Source organism: Phalacrocorax carbo, chromosome 14 (assembly GCF_963921805.1).
Source record: "Phalacrocorax carbo chromosome 14, bPhaCar2.1, whole genome shotgun sequence".
Taxonomy (NCBI): Eukaryota; Metazoa; Chordata; class Aves; order Suliformes; family Phalacrocoracidae; genus Phalacrocorax; species Phalacrocorax carbo.
Window position 1 is genome coordinate 2,467,603 of NC_087526.1, and position 26,632 is coordinate 2,494,234.

Genomic DNA, 26,632 nt, shown 5'->3' on the forward strand with positions numbered 1-26,632 from the left:
ATGGTCTGCTCTAAGTTAAAGGACATTAAATACTTTTATGCATGACAGGTATTTGACAATGTTAGAGTGATAAAGGCTTTTTACACTACAAATATAATTCTGGCTTTGGAACCAGTTCAAGGCACTAATCCAGCCTAGGTGAAGGAAATGCATGATCCAGCTATACCAGCTAAATTTTTGACTGGTAATTGATAAAAACTTAGCTTAAGCTTAAGATGCCTTGACCTGATTTTGCTGGCCCAGAGCCATCGAAACTTCAGAACATAACAGCAAAATGGACCCACAGTCCCTGTTTCAGAGGTCACTGTCAGCACGGCCAGGATGCCAACCCCGTTTGCAGCCAGATGCCAACCTCATTGCACGCCAAACAGAAAGGACAGCATGACAAAGCTAAAGGTGGCTGCTGTGCTCTTTCCCTGCAGTAGGAACCGTGCAGAATCATACGCGAATTGTCCTTTCACACAGTACGTTTCACAGTGGAAACCTGACTCATCACTTCAGGCCACTGTAGGACTATTCTGTGTCAGACCGGGAGAGCGAAAAAGCTCAACTTCCTCATCCCTTTCAGGGAAGTAAAAACAGTGGGGTTTTTATACTGATTAGACTCCACCTCACTCATATTCTTTTAACTTTTCACCTTTGAAAATTTAAGCATAAAAAAGAGCAGCCAAAAATCACAATGGACTGAAAGAATCCCCTATCTTTAACCGTAATCTTGTGCAGCTCAACTGGTTGCAATGGGTTTGCTTCTGCTTACGTCGATGTTGGGCTTGGAAGATGCTCTAGAACCAAATCAAATTTTTTGGCCACTTATACGTAGCAGCAAATGGAAGACATAAAAAAAAAAAAAGGTAATAGGTCCTAATATCCATCAAACAATACCAAACGAGCAAGTCATACCATATTTATCCAGCAACCCTAAAAACCTACACCTCAGTTAAAAGATTTCCCAAATTGCAAGAGTAACGGAGCCTGTCAGCTGTAGCTGTTCCTCTCTGATACGTGAGGGCATTAAGCCGTTCCTAGACTGGTCTAGGAAACAAGGTGATACTATTTGCCATTCTTCCTATAAATGGGTGGAGGGAGGAGTAGAGGAGAGGGAGCTCATTTGAGATAATCCCCGTTTTGACTCATTTAGCACATTTGCAGAAGTGCCGTGTTATTTGCTTACAGTCTCCCTGCTGCACCCATTTTCAAGGTGGTTGCCGATTAAAGCAGGAAGCTTTGAGGGAGACTGGCTGATGATTCTTGTTAAACTGGATTTTCCAAGCCCAGTCTGAAATAAAGAACTTTGTTCCTGCCCTTTCAAAGGGCAAATTCCAGCTCCGCTCTCCGATTCAGAGGCGCAGGGGCCGCCGGCTCACGTCGCGCTCTCAGTTACTTTGCGTAGCACCTTTCGGTGCAGTGGAAGCTGCCTGCATCTGTGGCAGCTAAGCTGGAACGTCTTATTTTGGGCAGAGCGCTTTGAACCGCACACACATGAATGTCATGGTATTGCAGGATGTATTTTTCTTTCCCAGCTTGTGCTCAGGAGGCGCTTGTGCCAGTATACCAGATACTCCGATCAGAGTAGGTCAGAATAGTTTCCGCATGCTAAGCACTCTCAGCTTCTGACAACTTCAGTATGAGTTATTCCAGCTCAGGAAACAATGTCATTAATCTTCTGGGTTTTTTTTTTTTTTTCTTTCTAATCTAATCTTGCTAAGACTCACTAAATACCTTTGCATTTTATATAGCTTATAAATTAATCTCTTTTACCATAGGAACAGCCACTGGACCTTATCGTCTGTGCTAAAAACCCGCAGCTGGGCCGTTAACGCTACTTGCTTGCATAAATGGCTCCATTTCTATCAAAAGTTTCAGTATTTGTTAGCCCAACTGGGAGCAGATGCTTGACCTAAAGTGTTCTCATCAGCTGCATTCCTGCGCTATGACATCCTCTTACTCTGTGCCCTTTCCCAGAGGGATCGATGGATTCAGGAGAGAGTGGTGTTAAGAGCTGCTATTGAAATAGCTCACCAGAATTTAGGAGGAGCTCGGTAGGCACAGATTAACGAGCAAGTAAGGCCTGCTGGATCCCCTCTTAAATATCTCCTGCTTCCATTTTATCAGCATAAAGCGTAATAGTTCTGCTGAGTTGTTGCCTGTTGTTCGAGCTGGTATCTTGAAAGGGAAATTCTGGCATTGGTTTGTGTGTGATCTAATACTTTTAGATCAATGATTACACCTTCCTGGACTTAGTATGATCACCTAGGAGATGTGTGGATTACTTCTGAGAAGCACTGCAGGATTAGTTGCTTAGGCGTGGGCACCCTTGGGGATATTCAAGAAGAGGTAGTCATTTTCTGTGATGTATTTTCCATACACAGACCTTATTGCTGTGTGTTTGGTTTTTCCACCCCAGTTTACAATAAAATGACAAAATCAGCTATACTGTTATCAAAAACTTTTTTTTTTTTAAATGCCATCTTTTGTTAATGGGAGAGGGAAGCTGTAGGAATACTATTGACCTCTATGATTGCAAGAGAAGATAAGGGACTATTCAGCCCAACTGTCTGGCATACTACTCGAGCAAGTGAAAGTATCTCACAGAACATCTCTACTTCCTCTGCCTTAGTCTGCATTTTTTTTCCCCAAATGGTCTTTCTACTTCTTCACCATCTCCTCGTTTGATCAAAAGTGTTTTTCTTGCCCTTTGGATCAGGGACACCTTTCCTGCCTCCCTCAGCGTCTTTCACGAACTTGCACTTGAAAGCACGTTTCCTCACTAGCTTGCGCTTCCTCATATCTCCTTTTCTGGAATAATTCTAAATTTGTATTTATTGTTAAACTCTCTGAAAGATTTTTGGATACAGCTTGGGTGAATGACACCACACAAAATGAAGTGCAGTTGTCAACAGACAAAACCTTTCTCATACAGTGGCTACAGAGAGAACTTTGGCAAAGGGGGGCTGTCAGTGCTTGATTTCAACAAATCTCCAGTCCAGAAAAACAAATCTCAGTTTTCTCCAGAAAAAAACAGAAGTAGTTAACACGTGCTCCATTTCTAGATAACCTACGCCAGAAAAATGTGGCTGTCTTCCTCCCCTCTAGTTGACATGAGAGATCTGTTACCATCATCTAAGTGGTTTAAGTAACAGCACTCCTGGTTTCCCTGCTGGGGGAGGCTGCCAGTGCCCAGAGCAGGATGCGACACCCACACACCACGCTTGTGAGCGTGGGTCAGGTGTTACGCACGTGCGCCGATGCGGTGCACAAGCGAAATTTCGTACGGAATTTGGAGGCAAAGGGGGCGAGGAAGGCAAAACGCAGGTGAGCGCGCATGTGTTTGGTAACTTCCATCAGCTGGCATCGTTCACAGAGACATATAAAACACCACCCTGGCTTTTTCACTTTGTGCTAAGCACAAAGATTTCTCCTCTTGACTTCACTGCAAGCCAGGATGAGTGGAAGCCAATGCAAGCCTGTAGTTACTTTGGGTGAGCTCCAGGACTTCCTTGCTCCACCGAACCTACGGGAAAATCCCACTGATTCACGGTGGACCAGGATTTTACCCCAGCCCAATGGGGTGAAACAGAAAGCAGAAGTGGCTAATCAATATTGCAGAAAGTTAGTTTTCCTCTGTTCTTAATTCTCCTTCTAATATGTAATTATTCTGGTAATGCAAATCGCCCTCTGTAGGATACATAGTAATTCTGTGAAATGCGTGCAAATTAAACACTTCTTATGACGTGGAAAAACATCTGCCTCTCAGTGAGTCATACTGGGCTGCATGGCAGCCTAAGTTTATAACTCGGCGTCCTAACAGTACCAATTTTCAAAGCTGCCTTACCATTTCAAACTACATTGCGTGACTTCTCTTCTTTCAGACCTGGAGACTGCCTAGCTCTTTTTCTTTCCTGACAGCCTTACAAATAAAGTAGGGAGGAAGGAAAAAAAGCTGTATGTCTCTCAGGGGAGCCAGATTCACTAGGGATCACTGCAGGTAACAGTCAAACCTGTTTAGGTTCTTTGCATCACTTGAAATTTGTGATGAAGCTCAGTTTGCACACAAGGTTTCCGAAAGATGCTAAAAATGACCCCATAGCTCTGAGGATTCATCGCTGTTGTGGCAAGGTGAGGAAAGGGGAGCCAACTTCATCCTTCCAATTTATTTATAGAAAGCAAAGGAAATCTGCCCTCTTGCCGAGGCTTGAGAGGCAGTCCCAGGTCTCACCTGTGCTTTTGTGTCTACATTGGCCCCTGAATATGGACAAGGGGGAAAAAATTCCATCTATTTAATGCTCTGAGGAACCACTAGTTGCATCAGTGACACGAAGCCTTATAGAAACTCCGATTTTTAGTACGCTGAATTCTTTCATTTCTAAATTTCAGGTTTCAGTGATGGGGGAATAGCAAATCTAGGGTAAGATCTAACAAAAAAAGCAGGAAGAAAAAATACCACATGTATTTTTTTGTGTGCTTTAACTAATCTATAACCGATTGCTAACATGAAGCTCTTATCTTGTGACCACTCTGCTGGTTCCCACCCACCCAGTGGTCTACCTTGATTTTTTCCTCGCAGGGATTTCCCGCCTTGCAGGGATGTCCCAGCTGCTGTGAAGCAGCAGCAGAACCACCATCACGGCAGGCAGGTTACTCTGGTAAACCAGCACCACCACCACTCTTCCTTAATAATAAACACACCGTAATTTGTAGGTGGTTCAGTACCTGCTACAGGAACGGCTGAGTCACCCCGGTAGCCGAGGCACGAACCTCTAGAACAGCGGCGTGGGAACAATTATGGCTCTCCCGTAGCAAACCGTACCTGCCTGTGAATCAGTACCCTGAGGCCCAAGTTTTCTTGCCTTTGCTCGAAAACTTGCTCTTGTTTGGCCTTAGTCCTGCAAGCCGCTCCGCCCGAGGAGCACAAATCTCACGTGGTTAACAGCTTGCAGGCTGGGTGCTTAAATTAGCTGAAAAAGGACTAAGATAAGATTAAGTTAACGTACAAGGCCCTTAAAAAACCCTCCAAGTGACTGCCTCTTCTCTGTCTTCTTGAAGGAGGGTTCCTTCGAAGCGTCTCCTCCGTTCTGGATGGAGTCGGTCTCGGCCGCTTGCTGCTCCCTGGCGTCTGGCTGCTCCCTGGTCTCCTGTTTGCTGCCTTTCTGCTTGCTCAGCTCCGCTGCAGGCTTCTTGTCTTTTGAGCTCTCTTTGCTCTTTTGGCCCACAGGTTCACTTTCAGCTGGGGCAACTGGCCTCTCTGTGGAGTTTAACGTCTGAAGCAGTTTCAAACAATGGTTATTTTTAGTGTGAAATGTAAACATTTGGAAGGCGATCCACAAATACATTTAAAAAAAAAAAAGGCCACCTGGCAGGGAGAAATCCTGCTGTCCGACAGGTTTCCATTTACAGAGGCTGGGACAGGCTCCTGCAGCCTTGACTTAGGGAAGGACTCCCAGGGAGCGGATAGAATTACTTACATGAGTAAAGACTGCAAGATCAAACCATCCCTGCATAGACTTGCTTTATTTATGTATATGTCTATGCTGAAGCTGTTTTAGGAGGCAGAAAACATGCATGGAGAGATGCAGAGAGTCACAAGCACGCACTGCTAACGGAGATTCCCCAAGCTTTTGCATCCCAGGCTGTGAAGGCACCCCAAAATTGCAAGGGAAAGATTTGGGAGAGAAAAGAAGTAAAAGACACTATAAAGCAAAGGATAAAACCAAAATAGCAACACTCCACCAAAAAATTAACAACACGGGGCTTGGCTATGGAAGGCCACAGCATCATACAAAATCTCACTTACAAGTGCAAAAGAAGAGGTAGCAAATATTCCAAAGACAAACACAATGACAGAGCACCTATTTATAGTAAAGGAAAAGATCCTGAAGCTCAGGGAAGTACGGGGTATGTTTGAAGTTCACAGGAGACAAATCAGATCTGGCAAACAAAGGACAAGACAATGAAACTGTCACAGTTTGCAGAGAAGCAAACGACTGGATACGTTTTTGCTGGGGGATCTGTTTGCAAATGGGATTTTCTTTCTTCTTATGCAAAAAAAAATAATCATGTTGCCTTATTTATTAACATAACAATTAAAATAGCACACGAATCTGCCACGTTGAAAAGCTGGAAGTCTTACATCTGCACTCAGGGCACAGCCCAGAGCTTAATGCCAGTAATTTTTCCAACTTTGGGGATTTTACCATTAACGTTGAAATATTCGGTGTTCTTTTAAAGGCCTAGGGTTATACACTTACGTGACAAGCTTAGCTTTCATTAAAAACAAATACATTTTTAGACATCATGATTTCAGAGGAAAACCTGAAAGCAGAAACTCTAGGGAAGCAGAATGCAAATACCCCTCTCATATCTATTTAAAAAAAAAAAAACAACCCTCAAGCCACTCTAATTTTGGGGAAACAATACTGCCACTGACCTTTTTCACTTGATTCACCTTTCTTCCCCACCTAATCTAAAAAAAACCCCATATTTAAATTATAGAACCTGCAACCATTTAATACATTTAGTCTTGACCGGATAGCTTAAGTCCTCAGCAAAATACGTGCTTGTATTTAACCATTTCCTTTCCCGAAGGGCAGACATACGTGGGCATGTATTTGCTTACGTCTGGATTTGTCTGCTTTCAGGCTTGAAGAAGAGGCTCACGAAGGTCGCCTTTGCTCTGGCTGCGCAGGCGATCCGCGAGGGCAGCGCATGGATGCGGAGGCACCGGTGCTCCGTAACCCCGTACAGCGCACGCAGGCACCGTCTGAGCCTCAGTACTTTATTGAAGCAAATTCAATAGCCTCAGAGTAGAGGAGAAGCATCGGCCGGGGCTGCACAGACACCAGCCACTACCTGCATCCCGATCGCCTCGCCTGAGGAGAGAGACCCGCCTGGATGCGCCTCCGAGCGCCCGGGCGACGCAGGAGCTCTCCGGGCACGAGGATGAACTGACCTCGATGAACCCAAATTTAAATCTGCCTCTTTCTTTCTGACTCATTGTAACTACCAGACGGGAAGCTCCCCGTTGCCGAACCCCTTGGGTAATTTGACGAGATCCTTCTTACTCTTACTCGCCTTAGCTCGCTTTTGCAATGTTTCTCTTCGGTACAATCGCAAACGTGCACGTTCAATTCAAAAATAACCACGGCGCCCAAAAAGCAGCTACGAGGCTGGGTACGGCCGAGTTCAGAGGTGCCAGAACAACTTCGAACCTTATTAACGCTCTGTGAAATCTGCGGGTTTATTCTGCGGGTGTAAAACTAGAGTCGAGCCTTCCTCACCACACGCGTTTGATGGTGTAGGTGCCTCAGAGCTACGCTGTGGCAGCCAGATCCGAACTGGATGCAACGGGACTATTTCTGCGAGCAGGTTTGGGCCTTTGATGTTAGTCAAACAAAACACTTTTTTAAAAAAAAAAATATTCATAATGCATTTTCCAGGCAAAATAAGAAAAAAAAGAATTCCAATCAGATAATCTCTTTGAGGTGTTTCATATTAACCTTGAAAGGCAGGAAATTGGCATATTTTATATTGATGGGAGCAGCTCAGGAAATACAAAGTGAAGCCTATGAATAATGAAACATGTTAATGTTTCTTATTCTAGAGGGTGATCTGCACCTGACAGATTGCTTTTACCCTCTAAACATTAACAGTGCCACTGAAAAAAAGAAAAAAAAAAAGATTAACAGTGTAGAATTTTCCCCCATCACGTTACAGGAGACCTTAATCCAAGGCTGCTTTTTAAGAGCAAAAGGCAGACCCCTAAATTTCCACGGGTTTTGGGTCAGTGTCGCAATGCCTTTCTGCAGCGCACAGAATGGCCGTGGTGAAAAGCAAAGAAGAATCACAGCGTCCCGGAGCTGCGGTGGCATAATTTAAGGACATCATTTCACACAAGTTCTAAAAAAGGAAAAAGTCAACAGAAGATACAGCCTTCCTTGAGCTCTTCTGGGTAATAAAGCTGTGCTTTACCAGTGCAAGGGGGAGCAGGAGGGAGACTAATGTTGATCTAAAAAAATGGAAGGAAACTGGCTACTAATTAAAATAATAAAATAATAAAATGTAGACCGAGGACTGTAACTCTTGCTCTTGTTCATTTCACAGAGCTGCTGTATGAAATAAAGAGCAAATGTCACAAGACCACACCTTCTATATTTGGGATGCTTTTAGAGAAATAATTCATGAAAACTAACATTGGTATCATAAGACTACATGAAAATAGGAAGAGTGAGAAAATAATTTCACTACTAATGAAAAAAAGGAAGTTCTGAAAGGTCAGTTTTCAACACACCTTCAGTTTTGCTCCCAGGTTAGAGGAAACCCTATGTCTATACACAGAACCTGTGTTTTATTTCTCATTATTAAACACAATTATTCTGGATATCGTGACTTTGCAACAGACGAGGGTTTGACTCTCAGAAAAGGTAACGGTATTTGTATTTCTAATGAAACTGTGATTTTTCTGAAGCATTTTTAAAGCCATAAAGAATCTAATGTCAAGGTCACATCCAAAGTTTTGGTTTAGTTTTTATGAACATAGAATGAAAGAAAGAAAAACAGAATAAGAAAAAGTATTTTCGTGGCTTTTGTTAAACTGCAGCGAACAGTTTTTGTTCTCACTTTAATTTCTCTTCTGTGGAGTTTCCACTCAAATGATCCTTTCCTCAGCAGACAAATAAATCAACAAAGTAAAAATCACTCTAACTGGGTGGATTTAGTTTCACTGCCTAAGCCAAGGTACGTGCAGAAAGTAAAGCAAGAGCAAGAGAGAGAAGAATGAAATTGATCATAAAAATGCTAATTATTTTAAGAAAAGGAACACACCTGGAAAAAGGCAATTTTTCATCTGATAGTGACCCTTTAAAATCTTGTTTAGTAGCATGCGTAGGTAAAATAAAGAAATACGTAAAGATACGAAGCTCAGTGGCCATGTAGCACTTTTCTTTCAGTGATTTTTACATTTCAAAAGCTCGAGTCGTAAATAGGTGGCAACAACCCACCACCAGAAGATGAAAAACTCCAGGCACTTACTTGGTGGCGGGGGCTTGGGCCAGTTACCTCTTCTGAACTGATTGTCCCTCCATCACCCTTCACTGACTAAAATAACAAAGGGTTATAGGACTTCCAACGGGGTTCTTGTTTGAGGCATTAATTCAATACGAAAACACACGTGAATAAAAAAAAAAAAAAGCAAGGTTTGATTTAAGGATACTCTTTACAACACTGCAACAAAGCCAGACATTTCAGAAACTCTACCAATGTTTTTGAAACACCCACATCTCCCGGGCAGATTTTTGCTAGCTCTTTTCTCTGTGAAGCGACTACCTCTTGCAAGTCAGTTTTCCCATTAAGGCCTGAGAAATGTGAACGGGGCCGCCATGGACCAGAGGGCTTATCAGCCAGTAGGCGAGGCAGCGCTATCGGCCACCGGAGTTCTCTAGGATAAAGAGCTTTTGTTTGCTTTTCGGAGACAAATCTGTCTCGTAGGATCTAGTGGGACTTCCTTTCTATTTAACGATCATACTAAGTGCATATCCCGTAAATAATTAAAACCCACTCAGCTTTATAGATATATTTCTGTATTTTATCATCAGCATCCTTTTTTTTTTTTTTTTTTTTTTTTGCAATTTTTGCTTTCCAGTTTGTGCCTTCTCTCTCTATACGTCTAAGTAGCGGCCCTTCCTGGTGCTGGCTCTTCCCAGGCAGGAGAAGCAGAGCAGACCCTGAGGCTGCAGCACTGGCAGGTCATTCAGAACAAACCTTGACCCTGAAAAAATGGGGTTTTCTTTAAGGTACGACCCCCTGTTTCTCTCTAGATTTAACAATGAGAAAAACCGCTTTGACAAAACTGGCTCAATGAAGAAAAATTACAAGATTTGTGACAATTAGATTAAGCCTTAGTTACAATTAGTAACGTAAAAGAAACTAAAGGGATGGTGTCTACCTGTTTAATTAAAAAGCATGTTAGAGGGGTCAAGCCGGTATTCTCCTGAGTACCGTACAAACCACGGAGCTTAGCAGCAAAGCAAAAAGTATAAACTCCAGTATTTCAAAGTGCCCAAATATAAATGTCATTTTTCATTGCATAAGTTCAATGAAAACAATGAAAGGATGTGACTTTCGTTCTAAAGATAGATCAGGCGGATTTGTGGTTTTCTGCACCTTGTAGATTTGTTACTTGAAGCACAACAGCATCAGCTTGATCCTATGTACGGTGTTATTGCCAGGACCTATTTCACTCTCTGATTTCCCTATAAACCCACAGAAAATCAATATGTAGCAGCAGCATGACAGATAACTAAACCGCCCCATGATTCATTACTTGTCACAAATAGTGGGAAAAATTCTCTTTCTGGAACACGCTGCTGCTCAGCCTCTTGCGTGTTTATGCTCGTGACTCTTTATCTGTCTCGGAGGTTGCAGAAATGGAGGGGAGGAAGCAGTGTGGTCTGTCTCAACATTGCAGGAGAGAAACCCAGTCCGGAGCGTATGAAGATGTGTATTGTGATAAGATCTAGTTTGCATTTCTATTTCAGTAAGTCTTTAAATGCCTTTAGGAAGAAAAAAAAGTTTATGCTACAACAGCAACCGCTTTGTTACCTTCTTTTCCCTGAAAAAAACAAACCCCAAAACCCAGAAAAAAAGGAAAAAACCCTGGTTTAGCCAACTTTTAGTATTCCATCTGTCTCTTATTTTTTTTTTTTTTTTTTAAACCAGAATATGAATAACAGGGTAACGACCTGGAGGTCTTTGCCTATACAAAGCTCCCTCTTGCCGTCGGTGAAACGTATACGTAATGATGGCAAGGGTTTCTCTCTAGAGCACTGCTGACCTCTTATCCCTGCCTTTGGTCCTTTAGGATTGCTGCTGCTGAAAGCTTCCCGAAAGGGTTGTCTGCGGCAATGAGGGTGGATCAGCACATCCTTAAATGGAGGAGAGAGGGGACAAGCAATAGACTTGCTCCCTTTTCATGAATAATGAAGGAAAACTAAGGTGGGCAACATAAAATAGTTGTTCTTGATTCCAAATGCTATTTATTATGTAAAAGCTTATTTATGTGGGGAAGTAGGTAAGCACAGACACGGCAGACAATTTGGAAATAATCGTTTTTGTCATTCCAGAAAGACATATTCTCCTTGGGAGCATCTTCAGTAATCCAGAAATAGGATGTTTTATTTGCAGAGACCAACCATGCTGCCGGTCAACTTCCTGGCTGAGCACAAAGGCTGCGGCCTCCGTTTACCGTTGGTAATGCTGATTAAAAAATACCATTTCACACCCTTACCTCCACAAAATATCTCAGAACAGACATTTTGAAAAGGTTTACCTTACCTAGGTTTGCATCTGTTTATATTCTATGGAGAAAGCAGGGACTTTCAGGGCTCACACCATCTGACATCAGTCCTAAGGGGCTCTCAGACCTGCTCACCTCTAGGCAGTGCCTCTAAAGGGAACCTGGGGTGACTAGCTCAGGTGTAGCCATTTCTGTCAAGACATCTGCACTGGGTCTGATGTATCCCACCCCGTAAATAAGAAGATGGCTGTTTGATGTTGGTTAATGAGGCACGAGTGAGTTGGAAGCACAGGATTTCACATCCACGGAGGTGTGGCTTAGAGAAAAGAGCTGCGGTATTTCTGCATCTCTCATTGAATCGCAGGGCTTTAAACTAATATTTTGCATCTTTCTGTATTTTCCCAATAGCTTCTATAACGTTAGCAAACCCTCTCCCATTTTAACCGCAGCGCTGACATTTGTGACCTTTGCAATTGCAAACGATTTGTCACAAATGAGAAGGGACGGCTGTACTGAGCAAGCCAGCAGGCAGTCTTCGAGATGTGCACTGCCTTTTCCAGAGTAAATTACTCCTCTCCTCGCAACGGCTACCCTTGTGTCAACAGCGGTAACGACACTGCTATGGATCTAAACGCCTACTTGCTACCGGCCTGTGCTTGTGCTCTGTGAGCAGAGCGTGTCAGAACTGAGGCACGTGGAAAATAACTGACGTGCATCTCCGAGACTCAGGATGGACTGAAGGAGAATTAAGCTTAATTTCTGAGTCCCAGTCTCGATTCCTAAGAGGATAAGCCACCTTTTCTTAAGCACCTGGGTGGCTGACCTGTGTGGCATAACCGTGGATGTTATCAGAGTACCTTGGGATCACCTTCTGCAGGCAGAAGAGAAGCCTGGTAGAAAACCATATAAATGTAAAATTAAAAGTCGATCTCCTTCAGCAGCCAGAGCAATAATCCCTCTGTTGCCAGAATGGCGACTAAACAATAAAGTGTATCAGAAAACAGGAGCCTGGTTTTATCAAGGAAGTCCTGCCACGTCCCTTCCCGCCGACAAGCAGGGTTTGTTTTGGCGACCCTAAGTACCTGTGCTCGTTCAGATCCTACCTGATAAGAACCCATGGCTCTCTCCACCTGCAGCAGGGCAGGAGTGCTGCAAGAGGACCCGCTGGACGAGCCAGTGACCTGCACCACGCGGATGGCACGGTTTGAACAGGCTCTGACGCCACTTGAGGGTGTTTCCCACACCTCCGGCAGCCCCCAGCCCCGGCGTCACCTCTGGGAGGTGGAACACCACCAGGCACATTTAGGCGTTGGCTGAGTTTTGTCCAGATTTGCAAGTGAGAGAGGTTGAACAGATGCAACCACGTAAAGACATCGTTTTATCCCCAGTGCTTCAGGTAAGAGGTGCTACGGATGGAGTTCCTCACGCAGGTAGAAAGCACAGGGGGACGGTCTCATGGCAGGCCCGTCGCTGCGCTCCTCAAACGCGCGTTCACGCCCTGGCCAGAGCTGCGGCGTAAACTCTCGTACCTCTGAGTTAGTTTTAAATTAACCAGCATTAGTACGAACAGCAGACTAACGACATCAGGATGAGGGCTGGGGGGGCTGCAAATGGCAGCCCCCCAAAACGTGCCAATTACTCTGCTCTGAGCTCCGCAGCACCAGAATTACGCTGCTACCAGGATGTGAGCGAGCTATTGAAGCTGGCTCGGGAATATCCTCCACGTTAGGGCTGTTACTAGCGGGTAGCCAGACCTCAAGAGAAAACTACAGTGGAAACGGACTTTTCCTGGGTGGAAGCGATACCTTCCAGTACACAGGCTGCCAGTGTAGCTATTCGGAGCAGCAGGGCCCTGTTAGGCACGCCTGCAGTACTCATCTCAGCCCCACAGCGCCGGAGCTTCCCCCGCTTCTCCTTGTAAGAAAAATCAAGCCTGTGTTGGAGTCTTAAACATGTCATGCATTTTCAGCACTCACCACCAGTCAAAAGCCTTACAGAAGCCAGTTGTTTAACAGTGGCTTAAAAATCCTTCTGTCTGCCTTAGGAATCAGAAATACTGATTGACCAGTTGGCACAAGGGGCAGCTACATCGCTCTGCTTGTGCGCAACAGGATGGCAGTGATCCAGCAATCCAAAAGTTATTCGGAAGGAACAGCCTGGGACATGCGTCAAAGACAATAAATATATTAAAATAACCCATAGTCTGGTTGGAAATTGATAGCCAAAAGTAGAGCAGATGAATACTAAAGGTTTCAAAAAGCTGCCAAACCAGTTACACAGTTAATACAGTTCTGTTTCCCGTGTGGGCAGATGTTTGCCTACACACTAGTTCGGTCTTCCTAGGCCAAAATCTGGATTAAATCCCTGCTCTGATTACAGCAGCGTTACATCTCCCGCTTTTAACACAGCGCTGCTTTCTCCCATGGTGACTAAGATGGGTGTGGGACAGCTTTATTTTTTGTTAGGGTGACATAATTTGTAGCCTTGCTTGCCACAGACACCAGCGTTTGATAGGTGCTGCTCCCGAGTCACCTGCCCCATGCCTAGCACGCGCCATGGCGACGAGCCTCCATGCGGGACGACCACAAGCCCCCTTGGATTTAGGAATAAGGTTGAGATTTTTTTATGAAATGACTAATTTTGTCAAGCGTTATTTGGAATTAAAGGCATATTGGATGCATGATTCTCGGCTGGTATTATGAATTTTATCTTAGATCCTCAAATAAACCAGAGTAGCTGTGTGGTAAAGTGACTCTGAAGGCAGAAGTAAACGCACCCATCGTGGTTTGGGCTAGAGGCTAATGAACAACTGAAAATAAAAGAGCCACTGTAATATTTTGGAAACAAAAAAAGTAGATCAGGATTCGGCGTGTTGCTTGTACCATCTAGGGTCTGACTCACGAATTTTAACCATTGGCAGTGTGACTGCTCACAGCTGCACGTACCAGCGCGTGCCCGAGAGCAGACGGTTCGGACAACCTGGGCTGTTTATTACATTGCGTTATAAGAAGACGTTTATCATGTTTTAATGTATAAGCTACACTGACACCCGGCACCACGTTGCTGCCTGAAAGATAAGACTGATTAAAACCTGAAATCTTTCATACACATTTGCAAACCTTGCCGAAATAGATGAATTGCTATATAAATCCTCAAGGCCTGATACAGTTTGTATCGGGGAAGTGTTAGTTCTAGATTTGGGTTATTTTCCTGGCCACTTTTCTAGACTCTTTTGAAGAACACTGTCTGGCTGCTGTTTGTACTCAACTCCATCAGGACGGCTCTTCATACCTACAACCACAAGACGATACGAGCCACATCATCGCCTCAGCGGTTTCCTTCTTCCCCCCAAGTCTTCCTCTGGGAAGGAAGATTGGATTCTACTTTGTGCCTTTCTTTTTCCATCTAACGTATGACATCTTCGAAGCAGCAATTGCACCCTTTCACGTGCGAGTTTAGCTACCCTACGTAAGCTGCTAAAAAGGTTTTACTACCAAGAATACGACCCCCCGAAGCAAGCAGGGGACTTCGCAAGGGCGCAGCGCGGCCGGCGGTTGCCTCTAGGAGCCCCCCACCAGGGGCTCGCCCGGCGGCCATCGCGGCTGCTGGACGGAGCCCCACGGAGCCCCACGGAGCCCCACGGCGGGCGTGGGGCTGCGGCGGCCCCGGGCTCTTCCTGGAGCAGCCACGAGAGGGAGATGCAGAACGCGAAATGCGGGGGATGCGCGGTGCGGGGTCACGCAGCCCTGCGTGGGCACAGCCCCCCCCTCCGCACGCTGCTTTTCCAAAGGTTTTCCGAGAATTACCACCCCCCGCCTCGCAGCGAGCACCTCGCCCCAAACCCTTGAAATTCAGCGCTTTGCTTACCAGCTTAAAAAACTTCCTCAGGTTCGCTTTGGGGGTTTTGCTTTCTTCTCTTCTAGGTTTTGCTTCTGCAGCTTCTGGGCTCTTACTCTCCTCTTTGTCAGGAGCCACGGCTTCTGCAGACGCGTCTGCTTTTTCATGGCTCACGATCTCTGCTTCCTCCGATGCGTTCTGGGGTGATTTGGGGCAAATATTAAGAAAGTGGGAAGAAAAAAAAACAAAACCAAACCAAACAGACTTAATCCGTGAGGCTTTGGGGTTTCTTACAGAGGTTACAATCAAAGTGCTTCAGTAGCGCGGTAAGTCGGTACATCACGAACAAACGTGGCATTAAAGCATTCTCAGCGTCTCTCTATCTGTATGGGTTTCTTCAGGAATTTGATTCATCCCAATTAAAGAAAAATATATAAACTGGTGGGATTTTAAGCACTTGTTTAAACTGAAGAAACAGCCTTTCTTGATTTGCAGTACCAGTTCTCACACACAGTGATTTATCTTTGATTCTGATTTAAAAAGAACACTTAAAATTACTTACACTTACAGCAGCATGTGCCGTGAGCAGATGACACTTAGGTAAAAGCAGTAAAAATGAGAAAGATCGTACCCAGGAGTTTGCACACAAAAGAAAGAAGCTGCTTAAGTAATTAAAACCCACCATGGACTTTATTAATTGTTAAAACTCTGCTTAACACCCTTCTTAGAGTGAAACACAAGCGCAGTGTCCCAGCCACAGCGTTCTCAGGCTGGTCACACAGGCAGCGCTAGCTCCTCTTCCCAGTTGCAAAGATATAAATGACTTCTTGGGGTACAAGATAGTTAAGTAGCTCATCTATTACTTCACTTAATCCCACGGGTCACAGTCACCCTCTTTGATAGTGATGACCCTCATTTGAATTCAAGAAAAGCCGCTGGGTACTCAGCAGCGTTGCCTTTAAAGGAGGATTTTTGGGTCCCACTGAGCTTTTGTGAATTACTGAAAAGTTCCTTCTATTATAATAGTACTTCAACCAGGGCACGCGGTTTGTAAATTCCTCTGAAATATGGATCCCCATAAGATTTATCGATTAACCTCCTGCATGCCTCATTCCACAGCCTTCGCGAGGCTGTCCTGGGAATGCTCAACGTGCTTGAGGGAACGGGGAGACCCGTGCAGGGCAGGACGCGCGAACAGGGGGCACGTTTCTGCCATAGGAGGTGGAGGCACAGCTGGGCAGAGGCTGGGCACGCATCTCCTTAGCTCACACTTCTGCCCTGGTAAATAACTTTCTTCCATGCCCTCAAAAATACTAATTAACTCCCACCTCACTGGAACTCTATGAAGAAATACCTCCCTTTCTGCCATCAAAAGAAGCTCTTATGCTAATAAGCAGGTAATTTGACCTGAAGCAAGCCCTTTACCGTTCTGCAGCTTATTGCAGGAAGGTACAGCACCTTGGAGAAGCAGGATAAGTTGCACCCTCAGCCTCCAATACTGAATCAAGTAGAAGCAGTTACCCTAGGTATTGGCATTTCAACACATGCTGCTGCTTAAAAAACCCAGCATAATTACAGCTGAAGCGTATGCTGTGGTTACTATAGGAGAGAACTGCTGTAAGTCAGTCTCGATTATTTATATTTCACAATTTTTACATATACTTACAGGAATTCACATCCAACGCATGCTCATAGTTATTTTGACCAAATTAATTTTAGCCACACGAACCTGAGAAAGGTTTGAAGATAACATCAAAGAGTCTCTGCAGCCCCAGAGCCGGACGCAGAGGCAGAAATGGCTGCCCCCCCCGCAGCAGCTTTCCGTACTACTGCCCCCAGGTACGTTTCCAATTGTCTTCAAGTCAGCGCTCCCCAGGTAGTAGCTTTAGTTTAATAGCCTTTGATGGATTTTTTTTTTTTTTCCTACAGGAGTTTAACTAAATTATTTCTGAATTGATGTAAGTTCCTGACATCCAGCAGCATCCCGTGAGAAAGAACTCTACAGCTGAAGTTTGGGGTTTTTTAAAAAAAAAGTACTTTCTTTTTGTTTGTCACTATATTTCTTTTGATACTCTCTACTGCCTTTATTTTGAGCAACAACTGATCTTTCCTGTTCACCTTTTATGTTACAGTAGCCATTGCATATGCTTCTGTCATCTTCCTTTCTGCCACTCCTTTCTGAGCCAATGAAAAAAAAGGATTTCCTAATTTATGTAGTCCTTGGTACAGACACCATTCAATACATTTATGCACTTTTCTCTCCGCATTTTACCTTTTAGTTCTGCCATTCTTTTTTGAGCTGGGGAGACCCCACATGCAAGATGGGGACTCACCATGGACTTCTACAGCAGCACGAGAGAGATTTTGCTTTGTTCTTTGCTCCTCTTTTGTGGAAGAAATGAGCATTTTGGGGGTGGGGTAGGGGGGGCAAGAGTGATGAGGGAATAAATATTCCCTGTCCCCTGCTGCCTGAGATGACTGCAGCATAACCTGCTTCCCCACGGAATTGTAGATTTAATTTATATTTATGAACATTTTTGAGATGATCAATCTAATAATTTTAATCTGTATTTCTATTCACACATACATATAATCAATTCACCATCTATTTGCTTGAAGGAAATGATTCATTGCATGAGTTGAAACAGTGGCTCAATAAAGCAGCAGCCTAGCTTCTGGGAGCTCATCATTCAAAGATTACAGTTTGGGATCGTATTACTGCCACGCTGCTCCAGCTGCAACCCAAACGAGTTTCGTCTCTCAAGCTATGTCTACACAACGGTGTTAGTGTCACTACTGAAAACAAATGCGTCCTGGGGTGAGATGCCAAACTCTGAAAAGCACTGTCTATTTAAATAAGGAAAAAGAGCTAAGTGAGTGTCAACTCTTCAGAGACTGATTTGTTTAAAGTAATGGGTGACTTTTTCTTGATGGATTCCACAGGAGGCTTTAGGAAAGTTTAAATCCTGTTTTAGAATACCTTATTTTTACCTTTTTTTTTTTTTTTTTAAACTTAGCTATCCAACATACCTCTGCAGTTACTTTAATTTGGTACTATTAGGCATACCAAAGTTGTCGCAGAAGTTACAGGCTATCTTGTTTAAGATCTTAGGCTTGCTATTAAAAAAATTATGATAAATTTCTTGTGATTATCTCCAGGAATCATTCTTGTATACCCATCTTCCTCTGTAAGATCGAATTAACTGATGTTGAAGATTTTCTGTTACAATTTTGTGATCTCAAAGATATCTCTGGAGGCCTAGTCCAACCTCCTGCTCAAAGTTGCTGAGGGCCTTGTCAAGTTGAGCTTACAGTAGCTCCAAGGCTGGAGGTTCCACAACTTCTGTGCCATCAGATCAGGGTACTCAGATATGCTGGCACAGAAGGAAGCTCTAGAGACACCACAAAACCCCCTCAAGTAAGACTGAGCAGGGTGACAGGTTCTTGGAGACTGATGACACACGACCAGGGTATAGTGGTGTACTTTCAGAGATGCAGAGATTGGTCTTTCACAGTAGAAGGGAAACCCCCTTTCAGCTGAGAAGGTTTTCTGACTTACTTAAAAGACAGGAGTTTTTAATTTTTGTTCTTGTTTCCCCTAAGAAACTGGAAGAAAAATCTCCATTTCTGCATTCAAGAGAATCACCAACGTGTTTCTGGCAGGAATTGAAAGTGTAATAGGAAGAGCTTGATGAAGATAAAAAGTCAATACACTTTGAATGATGTTACATTAACCTAAACGGTTCTCTAGAGCAACGGGCTAAGCTACTTCTTTGTTTCACCTGGGAGAAAGACAAAAATTATATCAAGTTTTGTGACTAGCTTTAGGATGAAACTGCGGTTTGTATATAATAATAATAATAATTTGCAAACAGCCCAGCTCTATCAGCTTCATGAGCCTTTAATGCCTAAGTGTTCTCATATATGTCAGTTATCACCTTATACCTATAAACTGCAACAACTGAGGTCGCTGGATTCATGGGTCCAAATTTTGCCTCAGGCACAAATTGTAGTAAATTCAACTTAAGTCAGCAGCTATTTTATGCACCACGGAAAGTATTTTACTTTTTACTAGGCTCTTTGTTTCACCACGCTTGGGAAGCATTGCTCCATCTCTAAAAAGGCAGTGTCCCTACTTTCCTCTAGTAATAAGCTTATTTAAAACAGTTATGGTGGAAAGTTTGTGTCTACTCTTTGGAGTTGTCTTGGGGTTCTTGTTTTGGGGAACCGTTACTACACCAATTTTCTTGTCTAGGTTCCCGACCATACAAACTGTTGCCTTACGCGAGTGTAACTTGTGTTGTGACGTGGATAACTTTGACAGGAGTTTTCTTTTTGCTTTCTGCATCTTTCCTCAAAATTGAGATAAACACAATACCCTGCTTTGATCTTGTGCTAGAGCCTGAACTGGCACTCTCCACTGCATTTCATTAGACTCAGGGAATAGTTCTGTTTTTCCTGGGTCATACCTTCTTTATGAAGCAGCTTTTCTTTTATCTTAACAATATATATGAAAGATGACCTTTTGCTCAAGAAATTTCCACTTAAAAGAGCAGTTATGCTTGAGATCTGTTCCTGCTGCTCACAGACTCACAGGCGGGAAGCAGAGAGGGTTAGAGAGACTTTAATCCACCTTTCTGCCCTCCTTGGCCAATGCAAAGACAACAGAGGCTGCTGCCGTTAAGGCACCTCAGCTTCAGCCATCAACGTGCTCTTGGACCTCCACCCTGAAGCCCCCATGACCTACAGCTCCTGCCTGAACGAGCCACGCAGCAGACCTTGAGCTATTAGAGCTGAGACTATATTAACTAATTAGTATTAACCTCTGTCAGCTTATAGTTAGACCGCACCGGTCTGCAAAGAGCCCAGGAGCGTGGCTCTGACTCACCAGTTCAATTGCCTTTATTTGCTGGGTTGAGGAGGCGAAGGGCCCTCCCTGCTGCAAGGATGGCACCTATGGCAGCAGGCAGGCTGCGAAATGGCACCCAAAAGCCCACTGCTTATTGTCCTCCTCACTCCCTCAACCCGGGAGGATTCTCATTAAAGCTTCTTCATCCACTTACCCAGCAAAAAACAGCCAGAATCTCCTCTGCTGCCTGGTGGGCAGCATGTTCCAGTACGGGGGCAGGTAAACTGCTCCCAGCCGGGAATATGTGCAAACTTGGTAAGTCCTCAGTAATTCTAACTTTTATCTTGCACACTCCACCCAAATATTTATCTCCGCTTTCCTATGGCAGAGTATGGTTGCAGGCTCAGCAATAAAAAGGTGTTATTCTGCTTCACTTAATAGCTAACCAGCCTGCTGTTTCTATTATCAGTGCATAAATATTCCCCAGGAGAAAGGGCATGATTTTGTGGTGTTTGTATGGCAACAGAATTGCAACAGCTTAAAATTTTAGTTTTTTTTTTTAAAATATATATTTGCTTTTAAAGATAATTCACAGAGCAGTCTAAATAATACTTCATCAATCACTTTCCTCCATCATTTACTGGCATGCTTTGATCAGATATAAATGAAATGTCACATTTCTCTGCCCTAATCAGATATCTACAAGGTCTTGATAACCAGGTTTCCGACACAAATATGTGAAATTACTAACTGCAATCTTCTATTAATATTCCTTAGTATGTGGAAAAAAAATGCTAGTTTGACAAACATTTAAGCAACAGTCATGAAAATCCTGGTGCAGACCCACCAGGAAACGGGGCAAATTCTGTCAAAGGGGTTTCCATCCAAGGAGTTGAATAAAGATTTTAGTTCTCTTTCTTTTACATATTTATTCATCTGTAGTCAGAGCAGCGGCATTAACTGCCACGTGTTGACAGGCACTTCATTAGCTTTACTTTGAAGTGAAAGCTCATCAGAAGATAGATATTTGAGGGACTGCCTGGAAAGAGAGAAGTTGGACCCGAATCCTGGATCTATTGAGTGTTGTGGTTGCTATTTATTAGTTCAAAAGGAAAATCTACACACGATGGAATTATACACCTCTTTGGAACAGTTGCTAGCTTCGATCCTCCAACCTAGCAAACAGGCTGTACATTAATGGTGCCAGACAGAAAGATAAAATCACTGCAGAGAAAAAATGAAAGGCAAAATCCTTGAACCAGGCTGGGGTTGAGGCTAACCTGTACTCTGAGGACTTGTATTTTTTACTTTTTTGGGTTTTTTTAAACTTCAAGCTGACTGGGTCACTAAGGTCTTTTTCAAAGGAAATATATTATTATTCTCTGTCAGGAAAATCCAGTAAAGCAACATCAGCCTTTTGTAGGTAAGGATTTGATGTGCAAGCAGGCAGAAATATTTATTTTTTATTTTTTATTTAAAAATTCCATAGGACCAAGTTCAGTTCTGTACTGCAAAAGTTTACTCCAGAAAACTTGCAAAAACATTCGGTCTCTGGACGATTCCAGACCCAAGAAGTTCTAACTAGGCAGAAACAGCCTCATTTTACAAAGTTAAAAGTCAGATTTCACATAGTTCAGTGCATTTGGGTAAATGATTTAACTAACCCCTAATATTTTTGGTAGCAACCCAAACCTGCTCGGAGTTTCAGAGAGCTCCCTACACTTTCCATTTACTGATGTAAGCAGCTTTATTTTAATGTCGATGTAGGATAAATTGAACCCAACACTATGGACAAAGAGCAGGGAAGGACAGAATTTCGGCACAAGGTTTATACCCCTGAGATGTCCGAGATCCCAAGGACTTCACGTGAAGGTTGTTGCAAGGTTAAAAAGACCCAGGGCATTACCTAGACCTAGTTTAGCTTAGCTATGAGATACGGGGAGCTGGTGTTCACCGGGGGCAGAACCAACATGACACAGAGCAGTAAAATATCTACAGCTACATTAGTTTGCGTTAGCCTGTCAAAATAAGGTTTTGAAATCTTACTAAAACCTTATCAGATTATTATTTTTTTTTTTAAACCAACCATCAGAACCAGTTAATCCCCCCCAGGAGTGATTTTTTCACTGTTTTTCTGCAAGAAAAAGAAACTTTCCTTTCTTACATGCTGTTTCTTTGTTTCTCAAATACACAAAAGGCCTTGTTGCTTTATTATGAAAATACTGGACTTTAGATTTATCACTCTCAGTTTTATACTGAAACTGCACACAACCGTTTGCCAGAAGGCCTCTTTTTTTTTTCTTATTTTGTCCTGATGTTCGGCACACATCCTGCTTCCCATCTCTGTTTTCAAATAAGCCAGACTACTCAGACAGAGGAGGAGGTTTCCGTAGCAACAGTAACTATATAAAAACCCTCCCTGTCCCTCTCCTTCACAACTCTCCTTTCATTCCAAGTACCTGATTTGCCCAGTTCCAGAGGAAAATAAGTCGGGAGGTGTTTCAAGCTTAGATTGTTTACAAGCACGTTTACTCTGTAAATATCTAAACACCTTCATTTTTTCAACATACCCGAACCGTATCTCCATGTCACTGCCCAGGAGGGAAAAAACAGCTGAAGAAGCTGCAGGGCGAACCGCTCTGTCAGCATCTGTGTGTTTGGAAGCTTTTCATTTCTGGGATTTGAACTTGAACAGAAGCCCAGGAAAGCAGTTATTCAACATACAGTGACTCAGTAAAGTTTCATACAGCTCTTCTCTTAAATGAACAGAGAAGAGAATAAGCCTTCGGCTTATAAACAACCGAGGATCATAGAAACAGGAACCACGTTTTCCAAGTTAGTCCTAATTTTAGTTAAAATCATCGTTTAACCTGAGGAAAAATATATCTTCCCAAGCAATCGACCTCCGTCCCCAACCTTAAAGACGGATCCGCTCTAGTATGAAGCTTTTATGTCTACTGAGTAAAATAAACCCACCAGATTCCAGGTTTTCAGACCCTGAGAACTAAATCGAACAGTTCTCAAAAACGAAACGTGCTTTCCTAGCTCTATTATTGACATAATTTGGTAAAGAACACTAAATTTCTATAGGATTTTTAACAAGCGTGTTGAAGTAGCAGCGTAATGTTCCTTCTTCCATAACATCGTTCAAAAAATAGTACAGGCAGATTTAAAAGACTACATTTTCACAAGATTCCTCTGCAGGAGTCTAACTGCCATGACTGGCCACGCGCGTACGAGACTGCCCCAAAGCTCCCCTATGCGTTTGTAACCGGGCACAGCATTTACGCCCCTCGTGCGTTTAGCACGTGGGTCGCGCTCAGCTTTGCCGATACGACTGCTTTACCGTAGCTCTATGCTTAGCGATAACTCTAGACGCTGCGTGAAGAGGGAGCTGCGGGACGCACCAGCTCCGAAATCCAGACGTACCTTTTTCCAAAAGAGCTTGCTCAGCGGCGTAGGGGTGGACGACGCTTTCTCCTTCGTCACCTCTCTGGGGGCTTCGGCGGCCGCCGCCTGCTGTTGGGCTGCAGCCTCGGGGGCTTTTGCATTCTGCTTAGTTGCCTGCGGCTCTTGGGAGGAAGGGACGCTTTTGTCCGGTTTTACAGAGGTAACCGGCTGCTGTTCGGTGCTCTGGAAAGAAACACGAACACGCAGGTTATCGGAAGCGCGTGAGGGACGTTGCAGGGCGTTCGGGCATCGCCTGGCACGAGGGGCAAGCGCGCAGCGGACCACCGTGGCACAGGAGCGCCGTGCGACAGGGCGCCGCTCGTGAGCTGCATTGCCCCGTCCTTGCAGATGGATTAGCGCCTTGAACAGAGGAAGCAAATAACGTAGTAACCCACCCCTTGTAACAGAAACGATTGATTAAGAAATTAAAACAGTGTCTTTGAGATGGCAAATGACAGCAAGAATAATTACCCTTTGACTGCGTTATTCATACAGATAACTCGAATCATCCTACTCACTTTGGTATTAGTTGTCTGTTGCGTCTCTTTTGCAGCCTGGAGGGAAACAAAACACAAAGACAAGTCTGTCCCCAGCAACGTCGGCACTCACAGTTACAACAGTTCAGGAATTGTCTGTGTCACAAATTATTTTATTTTTAGCGAATGTTTGTGAAAGTCCTGGCTCCTGCAACCATGGAAACTGATCTCTGGCCGAGGCGAGGCTGCCCGAAGGGACGGCCGTCTCGCATCCTTCTACCTCGCGTTGAATCGCTTTGCGCTCATGCTACCATGCCTGCGGTCCTCAGCTTGTTCTTTAAAAATACATGTATTTATAGATGCATTCCCAGCCTCTCCAGGTAAGGCATTACACTGGATTTTATGACATTAGCGGGCATTTTTTTTGTGAGCTGGGTCTGCGTGTGCAGCTTCCCGCGCACACACGTACAAGCCAGAGCTGGGTCTTTTCCACTGGGGGAATTGCAGACCGGTCAGGGATGTGCAAACGTTGCCTCCAAAGCAGGAGGCTTTGCTTTCTGGGACACAAATCTGAGGCAGACGACTGCCTGGAAATGAAGGGCATAGAACAGCAGAGGCTTTAGAACTTAGAAGCAGGTGTTGCAGCTCCATAAAGAGAAGCTCTGAGGGTGCTGCAGGCTTGGTTAGTCCATCCGCTCACACTTTTGCACATTAGGTGGGAGTTACTTTTTTTGTGTGCAAAAAAACCCATTCACAGGGATCTGGTTTCATCAAAATGCACGAAGCCAAGAAGGATGCTGTTTGTTAAACGCCTTTCTGACCGGTGATATATATCAGTACCTACAGTCCAGCATTGCTTACACCAAAGAGTAATAGCTGAACTGTAAAAAAGAGGAGCAGCAAGCCACAAATTCAAGTAGATGTGAGCCCAGCACCCCCGGGCTCAGGCAGCCTGCCGCACACTTCACAGGTTTCTTGAAAGAATAGGTGAGAGTTATTTTGCAGGAGCCAAGAACTTCTTTTTGTGGTTAGCTCTAACGAACAAGATCCAGAGCAAGTGGTAAAGAAAGGAGTGTAATACCACAAGCCGGCTTCGGTACTAGTGCTGAAAATGAGTGATTAACCCTTCTGAGTCAAAATTCCATAAATAAGTACAGTTATACTGCAAAACTGGCATGAAATGCAGGGCAAATAGACAGGGATGGGAGTAGAAGAACTGGCAGGGACCCGGCTGTCGAGGGCCATCCAAACTCAGTCTTTGAGGTCAAATCCCATCCCATCAGCTTATGTTATGGATTTATATTAGGAAGCACATTGCCGTTGGGAAGCAGCATTGACGAGTTGCTTTGAAGTTAGTATTGATGTAAACACAGGACACCAAAAGACAATGTTTGTTAAGCTAAGAGTAAATCTTTTCTTAGCCAAGGTACCGAGAAGTGCGATGTGGAAGACTTGCAGAGACGGAGCTTTCAGCGAGCGCAAAGTGCTCAAAATGAAATATGACTACGTATATTAAAATGATCATTTCAAAGGGAATTCATTACCTGTTCATCTAGCTGACACATCACGCCAAGGCATTTAAAATGAAGAGACATAAACAGACCCTTTTTTTTTTTTACTACAGGCGATAACTTCAGGCCTTGCCCGGCCCATCATTGCTCTGATTTGAATTTTCACTTTCAATCAGCTTTATAAGCAAATTGTCGGTGCCGTTTTAATTCTTCTTTTTTATTCTTAATGTGTCATGAATGATACCCCACTTATTGTTTCTGTATTTTGTATGTAGAAAGGAAGCTGTGAAAATGAACTCAAACAAGAAAAAAACTATTTAAAAAGTAACGGCATTTTATAGGGCAGATTTTTCTTCTTACTGTAAAAATTCAGTGTTGTTGCATTCTTTCAAGATAACTGCTTTCATTCCAGACCAAGTCTTTAAAATTCTATCAAATAGCCTAATGAAAACCAATCATCTCTCCCAACAGCTCACAGTGAGATTTTCAACTATTGTAGAAGAAACTTAGCACCTTAAAATATGCTAGCCAGGTATGTATTTATTTTTTTACCAGGAAGCCCTAAATCATTACGAACAAGTAATTCATATTTTAATTGTATTAAATATCAAAGCTATTAGCTCTTAATGTAGTATATACAAGATGAGATCTTAACTTTAAGCTGTTGGCAAGAGCTGTGGGTTTATAACCACTGGGAAGATTATTATTCCTTCAGTAATATGCAGATGACATTTTTTTATCTCAAAAATGAGACAGTGGAGAGAACATTTTTGTTTTGAAAATGCCTTAAAGGACTCCCTTTGCCTTGTGCCCATGATTATAAAGCCCCCTACTCACCAGAAATTCCACGTGGGTGTTCTGAGTGAGCATTAAATATTAATTACTTTCCTCCCCCAGTGGAAGGGTCTCTGCTTCTGCATTCTTTAGGCTAAAAAGCTACAATTCTCTGCTTCCCTGCCACACAGCACCAGGGCAAATTATCTTCTTCACAGAACACAGAAACGCCCAAATACGGACCTTGAGACCAAAGCTGATGAGAAGTTTTCAGTGACTTTTTAAAAAGAGATATAAGCTAATGTCTTCTAAGACAACTATTTGCACAAAAAATGTGCCTTTTGAACTTTGAAGTATCTTTGAAAACCAAACTTTTTCCATCCAAACTAAACTTCCAATTCAGTTGACAATTACTTTTCTTGTTTTGAGCGAAAAGTAACCATTTCTG

At 43.5% G+C, this 26,632-nt stretch overlaps 1 protein-coding gene and 1 long non-coding RNA gene across 4 annotated transcripts in view; one reads left to right on the forward strand and one right to left on the reverse strand.

The window, feature by feature from the left end:
* BCAS1 (brain enriched myelin associated protein 1) overlaps positions 1-26,632 on the reverse strand; it is a 50,384-nt gene that overhangs the window by 1,456 nt on the left and 22,296 nt on the right. For 2 of the 3 annotated variants that reach the window (XM_064465256.1, XM_064465254.1), the window contains 5 exons: positions 23,942-23,977; positions 23,403-23,606; positions 15,155-15,322; positions 9,025-9,090; positions 4,992-5,258 (listed from right to left, as the gene is read on the reverse strand). In XM_064465256.1, the coding sequence (XP_064321326.1) occupies positions 4,992-5,258; positions 9,025-9,090; positions 15,155-15,322; positions 23,403-23,606; positions 23,942-23,977 (741 nt within the window). The remainder of the gene's footprint in view (positions 1-4,991; positions 5,259-9,024; positions 9,091-15,154; positions 15,323-23,402; positions 23,607-23,941; positions 23,978-26,632) is intronic. The other variant, XM_064465253.1, reaches the window with a different exon arrangement.
* LOC135315694 (uncharacterized) lies at positions 15,010-17,832 on the forward strand. Its single transcript, XR_010375191.1, has 3 exons — positions 15,010-15,175; positions 16,844-16,963; positions 17,054-17,832. It is a non-coding gene; the product is annotated as an uncharacterized LOC135315694 (long non-coding RNA).